The sequence below is a fragment of the Haliotis rubra genome, unplaced genomic scaffold (genome assembly GCF_003918875.1).
Source record: "Haliotis rubra isolate DU_JTF1 unplaced genomic scaffold, ASM391887v1 Scf693, whole genome shotgun sequence".
In the NCBI taxonomy this organism is placed as follows: domain Eukaryota; kingdom Metazoa; phylum Mollusca; class Gastropoda; order Lepetellida; family Haliotidae; genus Haliotis; species Haliotis rubra.
In genome coordinates, this window is record NW_025767405.1 from 244,010 (window position 1) to 258,762 (window position 14,753).

Consider the following 14,753-nt stretch of genomic DNA (forward strand, 5'->3'; position numbering starts at 1 on the left):
AAATGAATTGAGAATATCAAAGGGAGTTAACTCAATCACACTCTCATCAGATCTTCGCCGTGACCACCAAGCGCTTTAATCCATCGGCTGGCCCACCACCACCATACAGTGGATGAGAAAGGACATTGCTTATCAAAAGTTGTTCCTGTAACCTCATTTGCATATTTAGCGGATCGCAGTTTTCGGACTGGTTGATCGGATCTATCACAAAACAGTGGGTGTGGGCTAGTTGATCTGAATGATTTTCTAATTTGACTGATGTTTCCATCTGTTACTTAGTTTTGTTTTTGACAGCCCTCGTGGTACGACTTGTGTTTCTCTAGGACCAAAACGCTATATTTTGGACACACAACACCTTTTTTTCAAGATTTAAAGTTGTACCAGAAAACTACGTGTTACCAAGATGGCCATGGAAAAGAAGAGGCTATAAGTTCACTATATGTGTGAAGGTTCATAGGCGGATCCAATAATTTTCAAAAGGGGTGGAAGGGGTGGGGGTGGGGGTTGTTGGTGTGTGCGTCGGTTAGTCATTTTCAAAGGGGAGGGGTGGGGATTCGAACCCCGTGAACAAACATAGACACACACACACATACACACACACACCATCCCACCCACCCCCACACCCCTCCCTTGGATCCGGCAATGAAGGTTCAGTGTAGTCAAACAGGATACGTAATAACTTTTTTCTGCGATAGTGGGTTGTGATGAAGCATGTGAGATTCTCCTTCTTCGGCGAACAAATCAATCTATGAATCTTTGAGACCAAGTTATCCCTTTCTTTCTCCGTCAAGCCAATCAAGGCACCAACCATAGACTTGTACCTGTCGATCTCCCAGTAGAACAACAGACTCCCTGCCAAAGAAGCAAAATATATATACACCAACAGGTGGGGAAAATTCCGATAAAAGAGAACCGCGCCAAAGCTGTTATCAAATAATTTCTTTTTCAAAAATTTCAATGTAAATTTTAGGAAGAATAATGCACGTAATTTAACTGCCTTCTTAAGCAGGTGTCTTTTTACTTTATTTTCAATACCGTCAAAAACAATATACGAAAAATAATATTTTTAAAGAAAACTAAATGGTTATGTTAAGTATTGACATGCTTTTAATGTATTTTATCGTTGAAGATATAATTTCGGTAGGAAGAAATAAAAAAGGATTTTTAATTTCAATACATTTGTGAAATTATTGGTTGGCATATCCTTAATCGCTTTATTAAAAAAACATCGGCCACCATTCGACCAAAACCAACATGAAGCAATAACACATGTTGGTCAGGATTTTATTAAATACATTTTGAAAGCTTTGGAATAAACCTTTAGACTTGATGGCCCTAAATTATATATTCTCATCTTGCTGAAAGTGGTAAATTTCAACATATGTTTAATTTGGGAATACCCTTTCTTAGTTTACTACACATTTTACCATTTCTTGGGTTTGAGAGCCCTACTAGATTCGAATCCATACTCTCAGAGAGAGACACAACGAAGTGATTGATGTACACACTCAGCCGCCGAGGCTCGCACAGAAATGGATGTCCGACAACTGATAGTCTAGATCACGTACCCCTTTGTGTACTCCTCTGACAAGTAAATATTGGCACAGCTTCCATGGCCGAAGGCTATGAAAATGCAATGACTTTATAAACACTAGTTCTGTTGGAGGTTGAGTAAGATCGAGGATATGAACATACGCTGTGGAAACCAGCACACAAAGTCAGCGATATAACCTACACACAAGACAAATGACCACCAAGGCTCCAACAAAAGTGGAAGTCAAGCATTCGTAGTCTAGGTCACATACTTTGTGCACCTCCCTGACCAATGTAAATTCGTTTGGCGCCCATGGCCGATGGCTTATAGAAAAAGATAAATTTGCCAATTGCCTCTTTTGTCTCAAATTATCAATACTAATAAAGGTACATATAAAATTGGTGGATATATTTGAGATATTCTCTTCATAAATTAGCGGATTTGTGAAACATGGTTGTCCTTGAATAGCAAAAAGGGAGTGTTTTCTACTCCTCTTACAGTTCAGTTACATGCTTGATAAACACGCTACAGGTGTGCGACATGTACAACTGCTTATGTAAAAACCTGATACACTCGCCACAGGTGTGACACATGTATCACCTGTGTTGTAAGTACAGGTGCAAACACTGCAGTATAATGACCCGAAAAACATTGTCACTCTGAACAAACCTGCTACTGCTGCCGAAATACAAAACACCCAGAATCCGAGAATGACCCAGCGATTGGCCAAATCGATTTTCAAGAACACCTGCAGATGAAGAGGATTTGCAGATTATATTTCGATAGAAGAGACGTCAATGAATACAAACACAAGATGCTAATTTAATTACGTGACAATGTATCCTAAACTGAGAGAGTTGGGGTTTTAAGGTCATTTATAACACTATTTTAATAGTTTCGCGGGTCATAGATGTCTACAAGGATATGATCAACGATTAGATGGGCAACCGATTTTCAGATATTTTTATATTTCCATTTCACATGAACCCTTTGATACATTCATTGTTTGATTTACAATTATTACACATTCTATGTCATTTTTCAGGTTAATCGGATCCTTCAACTGGTACTGTACACAAGTCATGATCCGTTTGATGAGAAATAGATACGAAATTTGATTGTGTTCAAATAATTATTTATCGTGGCCGTATCTCCACAATGTACAGAATAATACAAATACCAGTCAACAGTTCCACTATACGTCCATAATTAGTTAGCGTCCACTGCACAGCAAATCCTGAAAGAGGATACATATTTAGGTCAATAGTCTCCTGATATTCCCCACTACAATAATGAGTTTCTATTCGGATAAATTCCAACAACACTTTTAGCGGATCCTCTGCGTTTTCATATTAATGCGATGTCCATATGGCTGGAGATTTGCTGTTTGCAGCGTTGAACAACAAACAAAACACTAAAATGACACCGATGACAGTAACTCTGTCCACCACAGTGGAAAGATATCAGAGTGGGATTTTATTGAAAACATTCGTTACCATTCGCCCCTTTCTGTAACCAACGAGATGACTGTCCCGGAATAAGACGAGTTGGTCGCAATTTTACTCAGTACATTTTGCAAGCTTTGGAATGGCTTGAATACCCTAAATCATACACATCTAGCTGATATGTATGATTTGAAATTGGCTATTGGAGAGGGAGGTGTGTATATTATCATCGATTACTGAATTGTACAAACTTAAATCATGAAAACACAATGGTTTTTGGAAAGTGGTAAACTTTAACATATGTTTAATTTGGGAATACCCTTTCTTTGTTAAGTACACATTTTACCATTTCTTGGGTTTGGGAGCCCTACTAGATTCGAATCCATACTCTCAGAGAGAGACACGACGAAGGGATTGATGTACACACTCAGCCGCCGAGGCTCACACAGAAATGGATGTCCGACAACTGATAGTCTAGATCAGGTACCCCTTTGTGTACTCCTCTGACAAGTAAATATTGGCACAGCTACATCCATGGCCGAAAGCTATGAGATGGCAATGACTTTATAAACACTAGATCTGTTGGAGGTTGAGTAAGATCGAGGATATGAACATACGCTGTGGAAACCAGCACACAAAGTCAGCGATATAACCTACACACAAGACAAATGACCACCAAGGCTTCAACAAAAGTGGAAGTCAAGCATTCGTAGTCTAGGTCACATACTTTGTGCACCTCCCTGACCAATGTAAATTGGTTTGGTGCCCATGGCCGATGGCTTATAGAAAAAGATAAATTTGCCAGTTGCCTCTTTTGTCTCAAATTATCAAAACTAATAAAGATACATATAAAATTGGTGGATATATATTTGAGATATTCTCTTCACTAAATTAGCGGATTTGTGAAACATGGTTGCACTTCTCGAGAAAAAGGAGAGTGTGTTCCACTCCTCTTACAGTTCATCTATATGCTTGACAAACACCTTACAGGTGTGCGACATGTACAACTGCTTATGTAGAAACCTGATAGACTCGCCACAGGTGTGAGACATGTATCACCTGTGTTGTAAGTACAGGTGCAAACACTGCAGTATAATGACCCAAAAAACATTGTCACTCTGAACAAACCTGGTTCTGATATCGAAATACAAAACACCAGAATCCGAGAATGCCCACAGCAATTGATTGGCCAAGTCGATTTTTCAAGAACACCTGCAGATGAAGAGGATTTGCAGATTATATTTCGATAGAAGAGACGTCAATGAATACAAACACAAGATGCTAATTTAATTACGTGACAATGTATCCTAAACCGAGAGAGTTGGGGTTTTAAGGTCATTTATAACACTATTTTAATACTTTCGCGGGTCATAGATGTCTACAAGGATAAGATCAACGATTAGATGGGCAACCGATTTTCAGATATTTTTATATTTCCATTTCACATGAACCCTTTGATACATTCATTGTTTGATTTTCAATTATTACACATTCTATGTCATTTTTCAGGTTAATCGGATCCTTCAACTGGTACTGTACACAAGTCATGATCCGTTTGATGAGAAATAGATACGAAATTTGATTGTGTTCAAATAATTATTTATCGTGGCCGTATCTCCACAATGTACAGAATAATACAAATACCAGTCAACAGTTCCACTATACGTCCATAATTAGTTAGCGTCCACTGTACAGCAAATCCTGAAAGAGGATACATATTTAGGTCAATAGTCTCCTGATATTCCCCACTACAATAATGAGTTTCTATTCGGATAAATTCCAACAACACTTTTAGCGGATCCTCTGCGTTTTCATATTAATGCGATGTCCATATGGCTGGAGATTTGCTGTTTGCAGCGTTGAACAACAAACAAAACACTAAAATGACACCGATGACAGTAACTCTGTCCACCACAGTGGAAAGATATCAGAGTGGGATTTTATTGAAAACATTCGTTACCATTCGCCCCTTTCTGTAACCAACGAGATGACTGTCCCGGACGAGTTGGTCGCAATTTTACTCAGTACATTTTGCAAGCTTTGGAATGGCTTGGATACCCTAAATCATACACATCTAGCTTGTATGTATGATTTGAAATTGGCTATTGGAGAGGGAGGTGTGTATATTATCATCGATTACTGAATTGTACAAACTTAAATCATGAAAACACAATGGTTTTTGGAAAGTGGTAAACTTTAACATATGTTTAATTTGGGAATACCCTTTCTTTGTTAAGTACACATTTTACCATTTCTTGGGTTTGGGAGCCCTACTAGATTCGAATCCATACTCTCAGAGAGAGACACGACGAAGGGATTGATGTACACACTCAGCCGCCGAGGCTCGCACAGAAATGGATGTCCGACAACTGATAGTCTAGATCAGGTACCCCTTTGTGTACTCCTCTGACAAGTAAATATTGGCACAGCTACATCCATGGCTATTGCTAGCTATGAAAATGGCAATGACTTTATAAAACACTAGTTCTGTTGGAGGTTGAGTAAGATCGAGGATATGAACATACGCTGTGGAAACCAGCACACAAAGTCAAGATGTGCCTTAAAATAAGACCGTGAGGAAACCCAGAGTCTAAAAGGCAAAAGACAATTTGGAGAAAGTTACAATACAAGACAACGAGAGAAAAAGTACTTCTCCAAATTGTGGATTTCCTTAAGGCAAAATTGAAGGTTTAGACAGAGAAAAAGAAAATATGGGAAAAGAGCAACAAATATATAAAACACAATAAACTCGAGAAATAATGAAAAGCATTTTTTGCAGCAACTCAAGACAACGGCTGATGGTGAACATGATAAACGACCTCCCATGGATGCCAATGAAAGGTTCTAGAAATAGTTGTGGTCTGTACTCGGCGCCTGTAATCTTTAGGCACCATGGGTCCGTGATTACAATCACGCAGTGTATGACAAAATAACGGGGTCGTTTGTCTGTTACATCTCACCAGATTGCCTGAAAAGTGTTATTAATAAGTCCAATCTAATACAGTTCTAGGGCCTGATGGCATTCGAAACCTGCATTGGCAACAGCTCCCCTGTGTCCAAACACCATTACTTCTAGCGCTGAAATTGTAACAATTACGTATCGGGATACGTTTATGACGACCGGTATACCACCAAATATTTAAGTATTCCGCCTGTATACCCCTAAATTTTAATGGTGAGGAAAAAGATACATATGTATATTCAGGTAATATGGGTGGTGGTGGGATTGGGCTTGAAGTCTTTCCAAATGATTGGCAACGGGTCCACTTAAAAAATGCCAAAAAGAGCAAAGTATGGACGCTTCGAGAAATCATTAAATTGAATAAACTATTAAAAAAATCAACAGTTTTCATAAAAGTTGTCAAACGTATATTATCTAAGTTACTATATCCATCTTTTCGTCGCGATCATGTGATGTAAGTCAAGTGACATCTCGGCTTTCGTCACCTTGATCTTCATCTTTCGGACCACGATGTTTAATGAGAAAACATTTGCATTAAGGTCGCATCACCTACCAATACGATCGTCCAATAAGTTCCATAATTCACGTATATATGGCGCATTTGTTACTTAACACTTTCAGAATAGCATTACTGTACCCAAAACGCTTGTCTAAAGTTTTGGATTTATGAGGACAATATCCACTGCTGTAATATGATTGAATTTATTTGTAGCATGATTTTACCAATCACACTAACCTTAAAGCAGACTGTAAGTTGGCAGCTAGCCATTAGAAACCACTCTTTATCCGAGCAAAATCAAAGCTTTCTTACAACAACATACTCCTGGCAAGGTTACTGTGATATTATTGATTTATATGGACATTTTAAGTGTGTAAATTTGTATTACTTCTAGGAATAAATTTATTTAAGTTGAAGTTGTTTTATTTGAATAATATGATAAACATACCTTTAGTATTTATCAACAGTTGGATTAGACCTAAAACTTTTAAATGGTGCATGATATAGCAAAAATGTTTCACACGCTGATATTTTCCGTGATAAACGTAGGCTTCTATCTCATTATAAGGTTATGTTTCTCATGTTTCATTTTTCATCATTCTAGTTAGTGTAAAGAAAGTACTTTGCCTGATACACAGATGATCTTTTGCCCATCATGAGTGCTCTTTGCTTAACTTTCATTTTTTATGTGAATGTGTACCAAACGTCATTCATAAAATAGGGTAGGTAATGACATATACTTTTATTCAAAGACAATGGTACATAAAGAATGGTTTTTATTAGAATGTGCACTTCAAAGTCATGTCACATGATTGTGACTTCAATTAATCTTTTCTTGAGCAATACAGATGTGTACAGTAACTTCTATAACTCTTTAAATTATTTGAAATTCAACATCCTTTGCTGTTTAAAGAATTTAAAGTATAATAGTATGGGTGGGTAGATGGAGAACATGGTGTAGCTGCCTTTCAGTTGAATTTGTCCATATATGAAATAAGAACCTCATACATTTATCAGCCGCTTAACTTTCCTTTGGACAGCAGTTACAATTAAAAAGAAAGACTTTGTTGAAAGTTCTTTCATAGTAAAGCGTAGGGCTAGTACTTTTTGGTTTGGAAAGGACTAGTGACATGCAAAATCCACTAGCCCTGAGGGCCAGATAAATGTTTTAGTGAGTGTCGATCCCTGCTGTTTTAAAATAGAAATATAAACAGAAGAATGTTCTGGATTTTCCTTTTCTTCACTTTAAAAGAAGCTATACAATGCACAATGGTTGCCTCAGCATAGACTGTGATTCAATTTGAAGGTAAAATAATTTTTACCAAAGTGGACAGATCTCAATAACTGTTCTTTCACAATATATTGCACATTATCGCATAATACAGAAGAGTGTATTGCAATATATCCCGAATACAAAACTTGGGGCAATACACAGTCCTAATTGTATTTCACTGCTTCTACTCGGGCTTTTGCGGGATTACAGGCGATGTTCTCCATATGGTTCTGCAAAGGTCACACAGTACCTTCCCAATTCTGGAGGTCGGGTTTGATGAATGTCTAGGCGCTACCTTTTCATGATAGAATTTTTTGTGTACTTTAGCACAAGAAAAGCAAGATTTATAGATGTCAACTTCCTTGCTTACTCCTTCATCAGGTACTTTAGCACATATTTATTTATCGGATGATCCTTTTGTGATGTATGTCAAGACTCATAAACTCATGATGAAAGCAATGAATTCCACAGCTATTTACGCGTGCCAAGGTTGTTGGACAGAATCTGAAATTTGAGGATGATTTTGTTGCTCGCGATGTAGTCTGCCCAGAGTCGGTCATTTGTGGAGAAGCTTTTCTAAGAAGCCATTGCATCATGTGTACAGCCAGTGTGTGGAACAGAATAGCAATCCAATCGACTCCTTCACCTGGATAAAGTCGGCTGGTCTTAAACGTAAAACTTAGGGCTTCCGTTTTGCTGCTCAGGACCAGTCACTTCCCACTTGCTATCGCCAAAATGTGATTCTTAAAGAAAATATTAACATGAAATGTCGACTACGTAATGAATTTACAGAAACTGTCAAACACCTTGTCAGTGGATGCCCTTCATTGGCACAAACAGAATTTCTTAAAAGACATGATGGCATCGCTCGCGGCTTCTATAGTCTTTGCCATATCTGTGGCTTTGACTCTGAGGTCCATTCGTGGTACGACCCTGAACATATCCAGGGCGTTATGGAAAATGATGCTTCTAAACTTCTTTGGAATATGCCCATATACAGCCTCAGAAGAATTCCAACCAACAAACCCGATCTTGTCCTTTTTGATAGAGCCAATGAATTTGTTAATGTTTTTGAATTTTCTGCCCCTTTTGACAGCAACGTGATTGGCAAAATTCAGGAAAAGCATGATAAATATGCGGACCTCGCCTTTGAAATATCTCGCTTGCATCCCAGGTACACTGTTGTCAGACTCCCCGTTGATGTCTTGGCGCAAATCAGGAGAGTGTCCAGGTTCTCCACCGGGAGCACAGTCCTTCTGACACTCTGGATAATGTAGAAGGTTGCAGTGGTGAATGTACATATTCTCCGGAAAGTTCTTGGTGTTTTTCACTTGGCACCTTTTCATGGGAGAAGTCCCATTTGCTGTCTCGGCTGCATGTACAGAGGGCAAGGGCCCTGAGCTGATGGTCAGCCTGACTGTGCCAGGATCACCCGAAACCCCTCTGATGCATGTTCATCTTAATCTGTAAAATTCAGCAAGTGTTTGAAAGGGGTAAAGCCAACTGCTGATTTTATGGCCAAAGGGAGAGGGTTCTACAGTAGAGGGGCAGAACAAGCAAATGAGTTCCTTCCAAATGCTTAAAGTTTATAGCGAGGTTCTGATTTTGAGACCGGAGCTGTTTTTTCTGGGATACAAGGGATGAGGAGGACCTGTAGGTATTCTGGACTTGCAGTATGGAGACATTGGCAAACAAACCACAACAATTTAAAAGCAATTCTTGATTTGACAGGAAGCCGGTGCAGGTCTTCTATGACAGGTGTGATATGAGAATGTTTAGATGTTCCGCTGATGATTCTGGCGGCTGTGCTTTGCAACTTTGAGAGGAACTTCTGTGAGATACCAAAAAGGAGACTATTGCTGAAAAGAAACTTGAGATAACAATTCCAAATTGTTCCTTGACTCTCTCCAGAAGGAGTTGGTGGTGGCCTGTCGGCGGAAGGTCAAGCAAGAGCGATGAATAGTCAGGAGAAGTCCGCAGGATACCCCGGTGAGCTGGCTCTGTACTGTGGTTCAGTCTGTAGGCCGATTGAATTTATCCAAAAGTGAAAACACATAAAAGTAAGCACCCCTGGAGACAAATGTTAACAGGTCTCCCGAGTATTTTGGATATGAACTTCAGGTCAGAGACAGTTCTAAAGTTTTCAAGTTAATAAACATACAGATATAATTGGTGGATGTATTTGAGATATTCTCTTCATAAAATTAGCGGATTTGTGAAACATGGTTGCACTTGACGAGAAAAAGGAGAGTGTGTTCCACTCTGCTTGCAGTTCAGTTACATGCTTGATAAACATGCAACAGGTGTGCGACGTGTACAACTGCTTATGTAAATACCTGATACACTCGCTACAGGTGTGAGACATGTATCACCGATGTTGTAAGTCCAGGTGCAAACACTGCAGTAAAATGACCCGGAAACCATTGTCACTCTGAACAAACCTGCTACTGCTCCCAAAACACCAAAAAATATATCTTAAACCGAGTGAGTTGGGGTTTTAAGGCCATTTATAACACTATTTTAATAGTTTCGCGGGACATAGATGTCTACAAGAATATGATCAAAGATTAGATGGGCAACCGATTTTCAGATATTTTTATATTTCCATTTCACATGAACCCTTTGACAAATTCATTGTTAGATTTACAGTTATTACATATTCTATGTCATTTTTCTTATTAATCAGGTCCTTCAACTGGTAATGCACACATGTCATGATCCGTTTCATGAGAAATAGATACGAAATTTAATTGTCTTCAATTTATCATTTATCATCGCCGTATCGCCACAATGTACAGAATAATACAAATACCAGTCCAGACTTCCATTATACCTCCATAATCAGATAGTTTCCCCAGCACAGCAAATCCTGAAAAGGATACATATTTAGGTCAATAGTCTTCTGATATTCCCCATTACAATAATGAGTTTCTATTCGGATAAATTCCAACAACACCTTTAGCGGATCCTCTGCGATTTCATATTAATGCGATATCCATATAGCCGGATATTTGCTGTTTTGGGCAAACAAAAGATTCAAATGACACCGATGACAATAACTCTCTCTCCCATAGTGGAAAGATATCAGAGTTGGATTCTATTGAAAACTTTCGTCACCATTCGACGATTTCAGATCACGATTTTACTCAATACATTTTGCAAGCTTTGGAAAGGCTTCACTATCCAAATCATCTCAACAACAAACTCATGTACATGATCTAAAATTGAGTTTCCTTGGAGCACAGGCCCCGTGGTCCGCTTAAGATTAAGGGTTAAAATATTGGCATTTTTTGAAATGACCTCTTGACTCGAAATGCTTCACACAGTACGTTACATAATGGCAAGGCTAGGAACTCAATGCACCCCACCCGCCTGCCAGAGGGATTGCTTCAATTGTGACCCCGCTAAAAGCGGACATATAGTCATCCATTTGTGTCATGATCAAGAAGTTGAGAGTCAAAATCGGTTTCTATCGACTTGCAGAAATAACAGTAAAGAATTGGTTGGTGTCATGAATGGTGCTGATAGTCCAATCATCCATCTTACATTAAGTTTTTAAACCATGCATGGAGCGGGTGGGGTGCACAGGAAGTGTCTGGCCTTGTCATGATGTATAGTAGTTGGTATAATGATGGTTCTATTACAGGGCACCCTAGGGGACCTATTTTGGCTTAATTCCTCCCACGCCCAGTCAAAAATAGTGATTTTTTTTAGCGTGGGAGACATCAGTATCCTCGGTATTTCTCGATGTCTGTGGTTGGGTTCCCATCTCCCACCAGCAGTAGATACAATACACCCTTGCTTTCTCCTTCTGCAAATGTCTATTTTCCAGGCTCGACATCTAGAAGTTTGGTTGTATCCCTTTGGGAGTGGGGGCTTTTGCAGTCTCTACCACTATGGTTTGCATTTTTCGCTCAGCAGGTCGCTGTAGTCTTGCTTCATCTCTTCGGTTTCTATAGAAGATAGCTTTCTAGGATCTTGGGCAACGACTACGTCAAAGGGATTCCAGAATATGGTCCTTCCATCTTTCTGGAAAGTTCTGGTGGGTTCTGGCCAACAGGGTGTGCAGGCCAACAGGGTATTCTTCGTTGCTGGCAAAGCCTCTTGGTATCCAACACTATTTTCGTCCGTATTTGTCCGTAGTGGTCTCCACAAAGTCGTGGTTCTCTTCCAGCACATGCTCCAATCTGTTGTTTGCCCAAACCACTATTGGCATTTCTACACCTTTTTGCAACAAGACTACTCTGCTGGCTGTTTGCCCTTCCAGATGTTTGCAGCATCCTAGAATAGACCATGCAGTATTTGCAACGTCTGCTATTTTCTTCGTTTGTGTGTTTTATAGAGCTGTTTCTACCTCTTTGCGAGCTTCTTTCGATCTCTTTGTGTATTCCTTGTTCTCCCTTACTATTTCTCCTAGTTGTTCCAGTTCTTTTTCTCTACGCTGCTCTTGTTCTATCTGACGTGCTGTCTTTCTGCTTCTAGGATAGCCCATGCTTCTCTTCTCCATTCTTCCACGCGTGCTGCTTGTTGTATTTTTGCAATCGTTTTCCTCGATCCCCAGCAGATCCAGAATATACTTCTCTGTCTTTTGCAATCTCTGGTACTTCCTGTAGTTGGAATTTGGAAGAAGCCTTGCCCATGCTGCTACATTTGGTTGTTCTCCATTTCCACTCTACTGTCTTGCAAGAAGGCAATAGAATACTTGGATCGGCTCCATTTGGATGTAGCTGGGTTGGGCTTCTACTACCGCAGACAGTATCGCGTTTTTGGCATCTGGATCCTTTTGTATTGTAGTGGACCTAGCTCCACACCAGTATCTGGAGCGGAGCTATATCTACCCAAAAATATTGGACATGCTTGGAACCTAAAAATCTGCTGCAGCCCATTCTATCACTTTCTCCCCACGTAGCATCGCCATCTGTTCTTTGTAGAAGCAATAACGGATCCCAGAAATTCTACCTGTCTCCAAATGTGCATACCAAGCGGTCACTACTAATATGGTGCCCTGTGGGCTTATCTGCCAGAACAAGACAGTGGTCTAGACATTTCGATAGGTTTTCCCATTGTTTTGCTGGTGGTTGTACTCCAAACAAGTTGGTGTCTGGAGGAGATACCATCTCTTGAGTTTGTTCTACCAAATCGCTTTGCTATTTCTTCCGAAAGTTGTGTGGATGTGCGCGAGCGTAAACTTCTATGCGAGTACAACCACGGGCTTGCACGCCTGGATGCAGGAAAGTTTTCACACAAGTGTTGGTTTGGGCAATCCACATATTCGTCAGATGTCCACCGATCTGTTCTCGGACTCTCTCCTGCTTACAAACTTGAAACAACCTTGTTGTAGAGTTTCTGTTCGCATGGTATAGCCATTCCAGGTCTCGGACCCAAGTACAGACGTTAGCCCCAACACTGCCCGTATTGTCTAGCATTGTTGGACTGTTCGACTGCATAGCAGAAGACAAGTCTCCTTGCTCTCGAAACCTTGTTTCTTCCAAAGGTATCCCACCAGTCGCCATGTCCAGTACACCAGAGAAATCTCTTGTACAGTCGATAGAATACAGTCCACAGCCGTGGTACTAGTAGTAGTCGGCGCATTAGTTTAAGAAATCGACGCTTGTAGCTCGCCAATGGGTATTTCAGAAACGCTCTATCTTGCTACTTAATAGAGCATATGCCTTCTTCCCGATGTAGTTCTTGCCAATTTGTCTTTCGCTTTTCTTTCCAGTTTTCTCTCTACTCTAGTGATGGTGCTCCATATTGCTCCACAGTTGTACTGCAAATGGAGATTCTCGTGGCCAGAATTCTGCAGTCTTTGGCGCTGCAGGTAGCCAAACACGATATATCGTCTACGAATGTAGGTAGACCTTCCAAAGGTTGTAGATTTGTTCTACCGAGATTGCCAGCAAGATAGTCGACACCGGCGATATCCGACACAAGATTGCTGTCTACAGTATTTTCTAGGAGTAGATGTGCTCCTACAGACTTTTCGATCCGCAGACCCATTTGTTGGAAAGTCGTTTCGGTTGCCATATGTAGTGCTATACATTGGAACTACCAAATGTTTTGCTGGGGGAAACATGCAAAAAGTTAGTACCAATCCCAGTAGTCCTGACCATTTTTGTGCTCTTGATAAGTATTGTCAGTCCAATGCTCTACCATTTCAATGTCGGGATGGCTGACAGTCACAGTGCGAGTTTAACGGGTCTAGGCTGGCGAGGTCGTCGGGACATCAAATGATTTTTCACTGGACGCTAGGAGAGGAATTAAGCCAAAATAAGCCCATAGGATACCCTGTAATAGAACCATCATAATATGACTACTTGTATTGTACTGTGAAGCATTTCGAGCCGGGGGTCATCTAAATTTTTCAAAATATATTTTTAAAAATCTTTAATCCTCGCAAAGACACGAGGGCATGTGTATTGGAGAGGGATGGGTGAGCATGTCATCGATTATAGTTATTTATACGATCATAAACTATAAAAAACACAATGCCTGTTGGAAAGTTTTCAAGTTTAACATAATATACTATGTTTAATTTGACAATATCCTTTCTTAGTTAAGTGCATATTTTACCATTTCCTGGGTTTGAGTCCAATACTGGAATCGAATCAATACTCTGCAGTAAGATGACTCTGAACAAACCTGCTACTGCTCCCAAAATACCAAGAACCAAGAATCCGAGAATAGCCCGAGCAAGTCGCCAAATCCATTGTTTAAGGATACCTGCAGGTGAGGAGAGTGTGCATATTATATTTGATAAAAGAGACGTCAATGAGCAAAGATACTAATTTAATTAGATGAAAATGTATCCTAAAACGAGTGAATTGGGTCTTAATACCATTAATAACACTATGTCAACTATTTCACAGGTCATAGATGCCTACAACGATATGATCAAGGATTAGATGCTAAAGGGATAACTGTCCTGGAGATTCTGGGGTTCTAACTCAACGGCATCGGAAACGCACAAGTGGTACCACATACGGGCTATCGGTGTCAAGAGATATGTTCACGCACAACCTTCTTCGAATGCATAATGG

At 39.9% G+C, this 14,753-nt stretch overlaps 1 protein-coding gene across 4 annotated transcripts in view; it reads right to left on the reverse strand.

Moving 5' to 3' along the window:
• Positions 1-643: 643 nt before the first annotated feature.
• LOC124258444 overlaps positions 644-14,753 on the reverse strand; it is a 54,641-nt gene continuing 40,531 nt past the window's right edge. For 2 of the 4 annotated variants that reach the window (XM_046692538.1, XM_046692537.1), the window contains 7 exons: positions 14,287-14,436; positions 10,526-10,582; positions 4,624-4,680; positions 4,108-4,191; positions 2,715-2,771; positions 2,204-2,282; positions 644-852 (listed from right to left, as the gene is read on the reverse strand). In XM_046692538.1, coding sequence (XP_046548494.1) covers positions 768-852; positions 2,204-2,282; positions 2,715-2,771; positions 4,108-4,191; positions 4,624-4,680; positions 10,526-10,582; positions 14,287-14,436 — 569 coding nt within the window. In that variant the 3' untranslated portion in view covers positions 644-767. The remainder of the gene's footprint in view (positions 853-2,203; positions 2,283-2,714; positions 2,772-4,107; positions 4,192-4,623; positions 4,681-10,525; positions 10,583-14,286; positions 14,437-14,753) is intronic. The other 2 variants (XM_046692539.1, XM_046692540.1) reach the window with 2 other exon arrangements.